We start from the raw sequence: 12,847 nt of genomic DNA, 5'->3' as shown, positions 1-12,847 counted from the left end.
TTCTACTATTTTTTTTGTTCCCAGGAGGAACAGATAAATAGAGAAACAGAAATGTTATCATGCAAACCCATATAAATTTTGGACTGTAATTCTGGGCCAGGCACCTTGCATTGCTCCAGTTCTGGATTTTGATCGAAATTGGAGCTGTGAAATTTGGCCATATCTGTCACATCGTCCCTAATCAGATCTTTATGCCCTGGTTTTTGCTCCAAATGTATATAGATGTAACTCAAAAAAGTTGGGTCAAAATGCAGGAAGCTATATTCTGAAATATAGAACAAAAATAAGCACCATCAATTGCCTCGAAGACTTGATGAGCACATGCCAGATCACTATTTCAATTAATACAATGTGAGATAATTACTCAGATGGTTTTGTGAAGACAACATAGATATTGATCTAAAAAAATAACCATTGATATACATAAAAAGGGATAAAGAACATACCCCAAACATTCTTATTGGACAAAACTATATATAGATATAGGGAAAAAAATCCCTGCTAGGTTGCGTGCAGCCTATGTCCAGATATAGGACCACGTAAAATGACTCCCCCACCCCTTGAAATGAAGAAATCCCAGCCCCGTTGATGCCCCTGTGTGCTCTCATTGGCCCTGTGCTTGTGCAGGGGCCATGCAGCCTGGCAGCGATCTTCTGTTCATAGATATATTTACAAATAATGTACAATTTAACTTATGGAAATAATATATAAGTACAAAAATTTGCTCTGTAAAAATATCATTTCAAGAAGTGTGCAGCAATGTATTCTGCAATTGCCAGACTCGAAGTTAGGCCTGGTGACTCTATGCCAAAGAGGTTTACAAGACCAGGTAGCCCATGAATGTCCTCCCCCTGCACAAATGTATTATGGTGATACATAGAATCAATAGTTGAGAAAGACTCAGGAATACAGCAGAAAAGCATCATATATCCAGAGACAATGCTTGAAATGTCTGATGCAAGTGATGCAGAAAGAAAAACATTACAAATAACAAGCCCAAGTCTTATGCAAAGGATGCCAAGTTTTTTCTGTTCAACATGTTTCTTACACAATCTCATTGAAGAGTCTTTGAAAATTGACATCTAATACTGGTCATTCCAGCTGTATCTCCAACCAACTAGAATAAGCCAGTACAGAGTGTCTCATCATTATGGTGGTGTCATAGACTAATACTTCTCTGATCCACTTGGCATGTTCAAGTAGGTTTCAATCTTTTCATATTTGTTCTGTATAGTCTTTCTTTTTGGTAGTTGTTGCAACAAAGTATGTGAAATGGATGTACATGGACATATGGTCTCTAGCTTACTGACCCAGACAGGTGAAAAACCTCTCTCTAAAACCTGCACAATAGAAAGAGAGCTGACATGTAAAATGTAACTGTTTGATCAGGATCTGACCATGGAGAGGGCTAAGGGTACAGTGAATATAGTGAAATAATAATGTGAGAGACAGGGATTCTTGTGGGTTATAAACTAATCATAGAGGTGGCCCCACCAACTACACGGTTTCTGAACTACTGCACTTGGTATAGTTGCAGACAGAGATGTGCATCCTCAGTATGCCATGCATGTCACATTTTCTGATTCTGTCATTAGATTTCCATGTCCTTAGAAGCTTTTCATCACATAACTGCTGTTGTTGTATTCTTCAGAATGGAAAAACTCAAACATGCAAGCATGCCTGCATTAGCAAACAAAAGAGCATGGATTCTAAATCATTTTCATCCTGCCTCCTGGAAAACTTACTGAACATCCCCTTGACAATAATTCTGAGATTTATCACATGGTGTGCCAGAGATACTGGAAAAGCCAGAACTCTCCATAAGATTTATGAAAAAGAAAAACTGAGCTTATATGCAAACAAACTGTCAGATGTCAGAATATGCTTTGAATCACTCAGATTCCAAACTAATGATTGTCAGCTTGTTTACATGTATGCTGTTGGAGGGAACCCAATCATACAGCGGAAAGAATCGGATCAGGTATCTCTTGCATCCGAAATCGCTGTACAAAACCACTAATCAGAAGGGAAGGGAAACGGGTAACCTTAGAACTGCAAGCTAAGTTTTTCCTCCAAATAATATCACTTCCTCACCCGAACAATGCTAGGAATCAACGCTTTCAACGCTGAATGGATCAAAAACACTAAAGAGAAGCACACACTCAGTTTCTTTCTCATAGGGTATCACAAACCCAAACTCTCACATGCACAAGTAGGGAGAGGGAGAGAGGGAGAGAAAACGATTTGGGAGGATGAGAGAGTCTTGTACGTAATTTGCTCCCCCTTCCTCTTTATTTATAAATCCCACTAATGTAGGTGTCCTAATTGTGTGATTGGGATTCTTAATCCCATCATGCCATGTGTCCATATCTTTTGGTAGTTTCCTATTCCTAGTATGCAACAATAGGGGGGGAAGAGGTAGAATCAAAAAGGGATATTGACTTAACATAATTATCCCACAGTATCTTTAATCGAATTAAGGATATTATTAGATAATTATATACTAGATAATGTAACCCTGTTTACTCCCCAAAAGTGTAGATGTCTGCAAGTAATCTAATTAATTGAAAATCAGCCTCTCCACCAAACAATATCATATAACGAACTATAGGGCATAAAATTTTATTACTGCCAAACCCCAATTTAGTATGCATGTCCAGACTGAGAGTCTGTGATCCTCATCAGACCCAAAAACATTTTGAATATACTTTTCAAATAATAATACAAATAAATTTATATAAGATATAATAATTTTATAAACAATTTACAAAATGCAGCATTGGATCCAGATTTCCATCCAATCATACACAGACATACTCTCTCTTCAATATTCCTCAGTTAAGGGGAGTCGGTTCCGTGTCTGAATATCTCTTTCATTCACAATATGACACCACGAATCCAGTACACAGATATGTAGTCCAAGGGACATCAACCATTGGTGCGTCAAAACTCGTGATGTGCCACGCCCAATCGAATTCTACAAAGTAAGAATCTCGTTCCTTAACTATTGGCAGTAACACATGCTAGATTTTCAAGTGATTCAATTTAATACACATACTGTATGTGTACTCACATCTATGCTCCTTGAATCACCATTCTAGAAGCACATAATGTGTCGACTGTCTGAATAGGGTTCTCAGCCCTAGCCCTAATCGAAAACGTTTTAGGTGAAAACCTAAGGATAATCATAGCCCATTAATTATATTTCACACAAAAATAATGACCAAATCATCAAATTAATTCAAGTAATTAACAATATTTTGATGAACACATAATTCCAACATATGCAACTGTTTTTCTGGCCACATATATGGCGGATTAAAATGCACTATAAAATATAAAGGATACCCAACTAAAACTCAAGAGCCCGTCTCTCATTCTCCCCCTCTCTCTTTCTCCCCCTCCCCCCAGATTTCTTATTTACTTAAACATTTGTCAAGATTCCCTTGTTATCTTGGTGTTTTTTCACCCCAGAAGGCAATTAGTTAAGCGCTTTAGCTCTTTGCCACATAGAATACAGCTAGCGCTAATGCAAAGCAGATATTATCTCAAGTTTTTCTTATTTTTGGTGATAATCATATGTTTAATCTCAGGTGAGCAGGACTGATATTGCTTAGATCTACAAATAAGATCTATTGGCTGTGATAGCACAAATTTGATCTCAGATCTACTGGTCAGATTTTAATGTGGAGTAGTACCAGATTTTATCTAAAATTCCAGATTTAAATAAAAAAAAACCAGAATTGAGAGATCGATGGAGTGAATTGATGTGAGAGAAGAGGGCGACCGAAGGGAACTGTTAAGGAGCCAAACAGAGAAATTAGATCCTAACTTTTAAGCTCAGGAACTGTCAATTGATGAGGTAAAAAAGAAAGGGAAGATATAAATTTTATGTGCTGTCCAAAGATTTGAGAGAAATTAGCGGATAGAAGATAACAAGAGAACGAAGAGAAATCTCCAGCTGAGTGAGAGAGAGAGAGAGAGAGAGAGAGAAAGAGAGAGTCTCCTTACAAAAACCGAATGACGAAGAGAGAAAAACAGCCTCTTTCTTTGGTAACAAGTCAAAAGAATAAAAAACTTCCATTCAACTAATTCATCCTTGATTGGGGGAAGGTTATTACAAATCTATAGAAATAAAGAAAATAAATTACTATTCACTACGGGCTCTAGACAGCCAAGAACCTTTTCTGAAGGTAAGGATTCCAGCTTCCAAATAACAAGTAACTCAACATTTAATAGATATCTTAAACTTGAAATTTTTCCTAACCAACGACTAACAAGACACAACAACCTGCCTTAAAATTTTAATATAATAATACATAATGGGCCCCCCTACTTTTATTACACCTGTGCCCAAACCAGGTCTAATTTGAATGTTGTGTGTAGGATCGGCGGCAGTGTACACCAGAGACCTATTGTTACACCCGCACGCAAAATACACCCTAACATCCCGGGCGAATTGAATTTTTACTGACAGGTGTCGCCACGATGCCAACGGTCAACACCTGTGACTTTGGACCGTAACAGTAAAAGGGAAAGCTCAAACACAAGGATTGTATTCACACCTTGATGGGCGATTGGACCACACAATGGGTAAGCTTTGAACCCTGAATGTTTGGTATACATACCCCCTCGCAGTCCTGGAAGTGTGGGTCAAACTCCGACAACTTTCTTTGTGTTTTTAGCCCTTACAGCAGCGACAGAGTCATGGCCAGACTCACAAGACTGGTTCCTTCAGTGGATCCGTCCGTGCTGTTTCTTGCTTTTTAATTGTTTTTCCTATGTGGGGCCCACATCCCCGTGTTCCAGACACTGTAACTATGTCCTCGGACATGATAGACCCCCACCCTTACCCTCTTTTGAGCTGTTGGACCCGAAAGTGGGCCCACAAGGCTTAACTCAAACAGATAATGGTTTTCTTTTAATTGGACCAAGCCAAACAAGCCCTGGACTAAAATACATTTTTGGGCCTTAAGCCAAGCCAGACATACCCTAACTAATTGGACCTAAGGGCTTAGAACCTTAGCCAAACTGGTCCTAAGGCCAAACTTGAATTAAATGGATTCTTAAGTTTAAGGACCTAGGCAAACAGGCCCTAAGGCCCATTTCAAGTTATAAAAAAGTGCATGAGCTCCTTAGCTCTTTCATTTTCCCAAATCAGAAACCTTGGGAGAAAAAGGGAAGAAAGAGGAAAGAAAGGAGAGGAGAAGAAGATGAAGGAAGGAGCAAGAGAGGAAGCCTTGCTGTCCTTCCCCCTCCCCTCTTGCTGTCTGGACAAGGAAAGAAGAAAAGGAAGGAAAGGGAGGGAGAAGAGAGTGGAAGGTGGAGCATCAAGGCTCATTCGGAGCTTGAGTATTGGGTTTCACTCATCTATGTAAGCTTGTATCCTACTACTCTCTCCCCCTTCTCCATTTTTGGGTTTTGGGAGGTTCTACCTAAGGATGGGTTAACCTAGGGTTCCACTTGGGACTCAAGGTGGAGTTTAGCTCAGCATGGAGTTTCATTAATGAAGACCTATCTCTAATTATAGCTCCAATCAACCCCTATTTACAACCATTGTTGCTATCCTATGGCTTCCCCAACCCTAAACCCTAGACCTGGACCAAAGGAGTTGGATCCTTGTGAGACCTTGGACCCATGGATGGACTAGGTGCTAATGACCCTAGGAAGGCTTAGGACTTCCCTCTCTAACCCTGAGAGCCATTTGACCTCAAGGTTCCAAGGTGAGAATGAAAATCCTTCCAAATCTCAGAAAGAATCTCGACGGATGCACGAACGGATCTAGCGTTATGGTTCCGTCCGTGGATCCGTCCAATGTTTTTTGGTAACTGGCTCGAATGGAGCCACAAATTGATTCACCTAGTGGTTCCGTCTGTGGTTCCGCTCCCTCTCGAGAATGTCTCAGGGTTCGGACGGATGCACGAACAGATTCATGGTGAGCTTTCGTCCATGAATCCGTCCCTCTCATTTTGACCATTTGGCCTGGATGGAGCCAAGAATGGACTCACCCTGTTGCTTTCGTCCCTGAGTCCGTCCGTGTTATCTTGTGTAAAACCCAACTTTAACCTCTGGGACTCAACATGGGACCCCTCCACACATCTTCTAACATGTGTTATTGCATCTTTAGGCTGTTTAACTCGTACAAGAGAGCGTGTATCAAAGCAAGAACTAATAGACACACCGAATCTTATACAAACTATTGGTGAGTGGGTTTTGGGTAATTGTTTGGGTTTACTTATTATTAAATATTCATTTACCATACTACTTGTATGATTAATAAGCATATCGCATATTTACATTATGTATCTTGATTATAAACTGATTCGAATATGGATATGTGAATTGCTTCATTATTGTATCGGGTTACGATGCCGGGTGTACCGTACCGAAACCTCATAAATGCTTATGAACTCTTATTGTTTGTCATATTGGCCTGTATGTGCCGTGTCGTGCTGGTTCCTGGGTGTTAGATGGAATGGGACGTTGATGTACCCGGAATACCTCTCGAGACGATAGGATTTATATGTAGTATAACTGTGGTTAAGATCTTATTTCCCTATGCTACGACCCTTACCAACAGGGGTTTAGGTGTTGGGTGGTCAGGGCTCCTCGCTTGTGGGGGAGGGAGGCCAGGTCAGGGATAGTAATGGCTATCGAGGTCTGCCACTGGGTGGGAAGGCCGACGGCTGTCATAGACTCCCTTGTGATAATTGAGGTTTCATTGTGGCGATAAGTTAAGTGACCCACAGTGTCTCCCAAGTTATCATAGTAGCATATACCTGACTTAGAATTGTGTGCTAGGAGAAAAATGAATCTAACATATGCATGCATCATGAATTGTTTGTGAATGTGTATTTGTGTGTATGCGCATTCCCTTTTGCTCACTCACTAGCTTGTGGAGCTAACCCTGTAGCGCAACCTCTTTTTAGTTGTTATGCAGGTAAGCTCTTGATGTGCTCCTTTTTATGCGAATCGAGTGGAGTTAGTGGCTTGGACTTGGATGTTGGTGTACATTCAAGGACGGTGCCCTTAGGGCATAACCTTACTCTTTACTTTATGTTTATCTTTTGTCGTGTGCAAACTCTGTGTATACCTTGGAGTAATTACTTGATGGTTATAAGAAGATTAACTACTGTATATATTATCATTAGCCAATGAACACCTTGTAACTGTTTGATTGTAAATTGATTTACGCTTCCCCTAACTTTGATCTATCTTGGAATGTGTCATTCCATTGGTTTTCGTACTCTGATATTATCATGTGTCTCCCGAGTTGTTACAGTAGCATATACCTGGACTTAAATTGTTTGCTAGGTGAAAAATCTACTAACATTTACATGCATCATGGACTATGTGTGAATTGTATGTTTGTGCATTCCCCATCCCCTCACTGGGCACAGTGGAGCTTACCTTCATTGCGCAACCCTTTTTAGTTGTATGTGGATGACGTAACATGGTGATCATTTTATGTGGACTGATCGGAGCCCGTGATATTGGACCTTGATCATGGCGTATACTCAGGGATTGTGCCATTGAGGCACAATTATATCTTTTGTTATTTCGTTTATTATGAGCATTGTATAAATTTGGTAATATTACTATTGTTTCAGTTTCCAGTAAATCTTTTAGGTCGAGATATAAAATATTAAATTATTTATCACATGGACTTTGAACCCTTTTGTTTTTATAGACGCTTCCGCTTATTTCTGATCTTTTGGAATGTAATATTCTCTTACTTCCCGCACTTTGATATTACTGTAATTTAATATTGGTTAAGACTATGAGTTGGCCACTGCATCGAGATCCTGGTAGTGGTTAGGATGGTGGTAAGCATCCTAGTCATACCCCTTTTATAGTATCTTATCCCTTGTCGAGATGGGGGTGTGACAGTATGATATCAGAGCAAGATGTTCTGCACCAACTGCAATCTGGCGTAAACTCTTGATTTACTCCCTCCAAATAGGTTCTAATTAAAAATTTCAAGATCATAAATAAGTGTGTGCAGACATAGGGAGAGGACTAGCTAGGGTGCAAACCAAGAACTCTAGAAAATACTAGACAATTACGAAATTAAGGGTTGAGGTGCATATATATCGGGGTGTCAGCTGTCAAGTTACATTTTTACCCCCTAGAGGAGTGTTGCATCAACTTCGCAAAAGTTGACAACTATAGCAAGTAAATAGGAGACCAAACTGAAAGGAAACTATATATATATATATATATATTAAGTTTAACCACCAGCTGTTCGTACATTCCAAGCCCTCCCTCAGAGTTAGGTACACCTTTTCAAAACAAAATATAAACACAAAAAAACCACCACAAAAGCTTACCAAAGTTTCAACTAAAACACCAAAAAAAAAAAGAAAGAAAGAGTTCTAACAAGTTCGGAAAAAAAAAAAAAAAAAAACTAAAAGGAAATCCTAAACTAAACAACCACTGGAATCAAATAAAGCATCTGGATGTGGGGGCTACCCCTCCATGCCATCTCTATCGTCCGTCTTCTCACACCCACCATAGTGTTGATGTCATTAAGTTTCCTTCTCCATCCTCTCGAGGCGCAGGTTGCAAGATGAGAACTGGCCCTTGATTTCAGTAAACCCCTCTGTCATCCTTAGATTCAGTCGTCTGATGGCAACAAGGACAGCATTCCCACCAGTATCCTCTGTGATGGTGGCCCATGCAGTGTGCTGCCTAGATCCCACGACCTCTACATCCTCCAAGAGGGCTCTTCCACCCCCTCCATAATTGACAGGTTCCCCGAAACTGTAAGAATCATATGGTATGCCCATCCGTTGTAATGCATTGAGCCCAAATGGTCCCTCGGAGCTCGCGTCCTGGATCTCATTGTTGAGACCTATCCCATAATGGAGAAAGACCCGGGTGAGCAGCCCTCCATAGGGCAAGGCATTCTTACAGTGGGGATTGGAGACTGCATGCGCAATGTTCTGGATGATGACATATGGGAGGAAAGTTTGCTTGCCTGTGTAGAGGGAATATGCTAGTGAGGCTGCCATCAGTGGGGGCTCAGTGTTGTGTCCTCTAACTGGGGCCAAGTTCGTCTTGGCAATGTACGTTAAGACCCATTGAGAAGGCCCAAATCTGGATACGTCATCGCTGTCATCATACACATAGTCTGTGAGGGTCTAGTACAGGAGCTGGCGATCCGTCGGAGATAGGCACCTGTTGGGATCACTCCCTGGAGGGTAGTACACCCTATTCCCTTCTGAAGATACATCCAAGAGTATTCCCAACTCCACCCCATTAAATGCAATTGGTACTCCCCTCACAAAGGAAGTCAACCTGAGACTGTCCGCATCCTCTTGAATGAGCACCAGGTTGGAATAGAATTCCATAACAATGGTGGGGTAATAGAACTCGGGGTTGGTGAGCATGCTGGTCCACCCTAATCGGTTAAACCTGATGTCCACCATGAAGGCTACCAACTCCCCAACTATTACATCCCGCTCTAGTAGGATCTCACTGTAATGGAAGTTTTCATGGAATAGGCCCTCGGCCTCCGCTGATATGAATCTTTTTGCATTGAAAGCCGGGGGTGGAGGTGGTAGAGCGGCTAGGGCATTCCTTCTTCTTGGGGCCATTGCTTGATCCCTACGCACAAGAAGCCAATAAAAGGATAACAATGACTAAACCAAACTCAAACAAATAAAACGAAATTATATAAATATATATATATATATATATATATAGATATATGGACGCAAATATGTATATATGTAGGAATTAGTTGAACAAAAAAAAAGGGGGGTGATTTAATAGAGACAAGCTTTATACCATTGGTTACCAAGTGTTTCCAAGCAAAGGACCAAACACATCAGTTGTATAACAAAATTTTTAACTAACAACAAAGTTCGAATTGGGGAGAATCAATGCAAGAGTGAGCGTTACGTCCAATCCCTACCTTAGAAGTTACACAATCAACCAAATGTGCTTGAGAGGAATTTTAATGGGATAAGTCTCATAGAAATGACAAGGAATACAATGAAATTAGTCATGCCTTGAAGTTCATTCCCAAAATAGTGAGAAATTGGGAATTTTATCCCAACCATTACCTAGAGACCATTTGAATAATTCAACTAAGCATGGGTGCACTTAATTAACAAGCATATGTGTTTTCCTAGAAAGGAATTTTGAAAATATTCAAAATACAAATATGCACACAGTAGTTTAACCTAAAACAGTAACATTTGGGGTTTTACAACTGAACAAAAAATAAAATTTTAGACAAATGAGTGGGAAGATTTCGATTGGGGCTTGATTCAACCAAACCCTAGCATCAATCGAAATTTTGGCATGGTTTTGGTATCCACATGGTTATGGGAGTGCAAATAGAAGCAAGAATACATCCAAACCACCATGAATGTCCCTTGAACAAAAAAAAAAGGGAGAGAAAGAACAATCAAAACCCTAGGAGACTAAGAAGAAAAATCTGGGAAGTTGAGGAGAAGAGGAAGAACCAATACCTTGTAGCAATGGAGGCCGATTCTTGATGTGTTGGGTCCCAAGATCGCTAGGAGAAGGCGAAGGAACCTTGAACGGATGATGCTTGGAGCTTCCCTGCTCTGTGGTTCCGTCCACCCTAAGAGCCAAATGAGTTTGAAAACTCGCAGCTGTGTTTTTTATAAAAATTTGGCGAACGGACGCACGAACGGATCCACTATCGTGGTTCCGTCCGTAAATCCGTCCAGCATAAAAATTGTAATTTTCGTTCCTTGAACTGCACAGAACATCGAACGGAACCACGACCAAGGATCCGTCCGTAGTTCCGTTTGATTCGGTGTTTTGATCAAACCAAACACTCTGAGGACGGATGCACAAACGGATTCACATTACATAATCCGCCCGTTAGTCTGTCTTGCCTATTTTGCGATGGAGTCACAAATAGACTCACAACACGGATTCCGTCCGTGTTTTTTTCGGGCTTTTGAACCCAATTTTTGGAACCTTGTGGACTTACCCTTAATGTGATGACTATATGATTGCATCTTCATGTTTACACCCATATTGTTGTAACCTACTCTTGTACTTTCGGTTGATCTTTATTTAACCTTGAGGTCATAATGTTTGAAGCTTGTGCACAAGCAAGACGAAGTCTGTAGGGAATAACAATTTTTAGTCCAAACAGTAACTTCCATTCCATAAGTATGGGAGCTGATTTTACATTGAGAATAAAATCTTTAAACCCAATAAGTTCCTCTCCCTTAAAAGATAATGTTAATCAAATAAAACACAGGAGTGAGGTATGTTATGCCTCCTAGGTGAAGTGGAGGAGAGTAGAAGGGAACGAGTTTCTTTAATAGTATTAAACTGATAACCTTAAGGATAATAGATTAGAGCACGTAATGAGATAGGCAGTATAAAGTCTTACTTGAAAGATTATAAGCCTTGTGGACAGAGGAACTTAAATTAAACAAGAACCATAAACACAATTCACTACACTTGAATCAAATGGGATCAATAAGTACTTAGTATAAGGTGGGAATCTTTCCCCAAATCCAAGTAAGAGATGTAGAATAATTGATCAAATACGGGATGAGTGTTATGCAACCCACCTAGCTAATGAATAAAAGAAGACAGAATCTATATAGTGCAGAAACCTTTATTGGAATGTATAGGATCCAAATTCGTGGCTAAACTCATAAATGAATGACTTAATGACTTGCTTGGTGTTTTAAATTACTAAGTTTAAGTAACCAATGGAAACATTGTGCAAGTGAAAGCCCACTCACGCAATTCCCCAAATCAGTAGCAGTTCTATTTTGATTTTTGGACTCTGTTCATCCAAACCCTAACCTGGATCCATGAATGGAATGCCAAATTGTGTTTAGAACTTCCAAATAACCTTAATCATGAAAGTAATAAGGCTTTTAATGTTGAAAAAATCCCCAAACATGAGTGGAGAACTAATCACGGGTTTCTCTGTTTCTATGAAATTCATCGGACCCACACCCGAGTTATGACCCGTACTTACATCCGATCCATCTATGTTTGATATCTTTCGGTCTAGATCCTCTAACACTTTTGTACCTTGTTGTTGACCTTTCTTCGTAAATTAGCTTTGTTTGGCGGGTGCATCAATTAGGGATGTGACCATATTCTTTTGGATTTATCTTATGCCTTATTGTGCATTTGAATTTGAAACTGGAGTAGGTACCTTGCATAATCCTTTAATGCTTGAATTATATTGTTCCCTACACTGCTAGTACGACCTTAGTGTTGATCTTACTGTGTTAGTTGTCTTGACACCGACCCTGGTCATGCGATTGTTGGTTAATAGTTGGTGATTTCGATGTTGGCCCTGGGTGAACCTCCTAATTTGTAAATCTTGCCTGACCTTGGGCATCACTTAGAAGAGTTGATTTAGACCAGAGGCTAGGAAGTGAGTAATAGCTCTTGAAATGGAAGTTGTTGTAAATTATTATATTTCTGTTGGGTGTTAGTTAGTAAGCTTGTATGGTTTTGAGAACTAGAACTGGACGATTTCTTAGGACTTTTCCCAACGATAGGTATGAATGGAGTAATGGGCAACCAAATGCGTTCCCTCCGTATTAGGAGTGAACAATAGGAGATTCCATCAATATTCCAATTCATTCTAAAGTTGAGTTAGGTAATGGAAAATCTGAAGTGAAAATATTTAGAACAAGAGCCTTGTTTGAAAGATAGTATAAACCTAACCTTGCAACCCAAAGCGATGAGTGTTTAACACTGAACTTGATCTAGAAGATCAATTAGACCTTTTGTTTCTTATGGTTTGTATCCGAGGTTCGAACCTCCCTGAATACTTAGAAGCGTCGACCTCTAAACCAATTGAGCCCGGGATCGCCTTAAA

The 12,847-nt window shown here is 40.0% G+C and overlaps 1 protein-coding gene across 2 annotated transcripts in view; it reads right to left on the bottom strand.

The window, feature by feature from the left end:
- Window positions 1–413: 413 nt before the first annotated feature.
- Window positions 414–12,847, bottom strand: part of LOC122642969 (L-2-hydroxyglutarate dehydrogenase, mitochondrial) — a 65,255-nt gene continuing 52,821 nt past the window's right edge. Inside the window, exons 5-6 of one of the 2 annotated variants that reach the window (XM_043836596.1) lie at window positions 734–851; window positions 414–463 (exon numbers count right to left, since the gene is read on the bottom strand). In XM_043836596.1, the coding sequence (XP_043692531.1) occupies window positions 738–851 (114 nt within the window). In that variant the 3' untranslated portion in view covers window positions 414–463; window positions 734–737. Of the gene's footprint in view, window positions 464–671; window positions 852–12,847 lie in introns of those variants that run through there. The other variant, XM_043836594.1, reaches the window with a different exon arrangement.

This window comes from Telopea speciosissima, chromosome 10, assembly GCF_018873765.1.
Source record: "Telopea speciosissima isolate NSW1024214 ecotype Mountain lineage chromosome 10, Tspe_v1, whole genome shotgun sequence".
NCBI lineage: Eukaryota > Viridiplantae > Streptophyta > Magnoliopsida > Proteales > Proteaceae > Telopea > Telopea speciosissima.
Note: the sequence above shows the minus strand (reverse complement) of the source record. Positions and strands in the feature narration are given on the sequence as shown.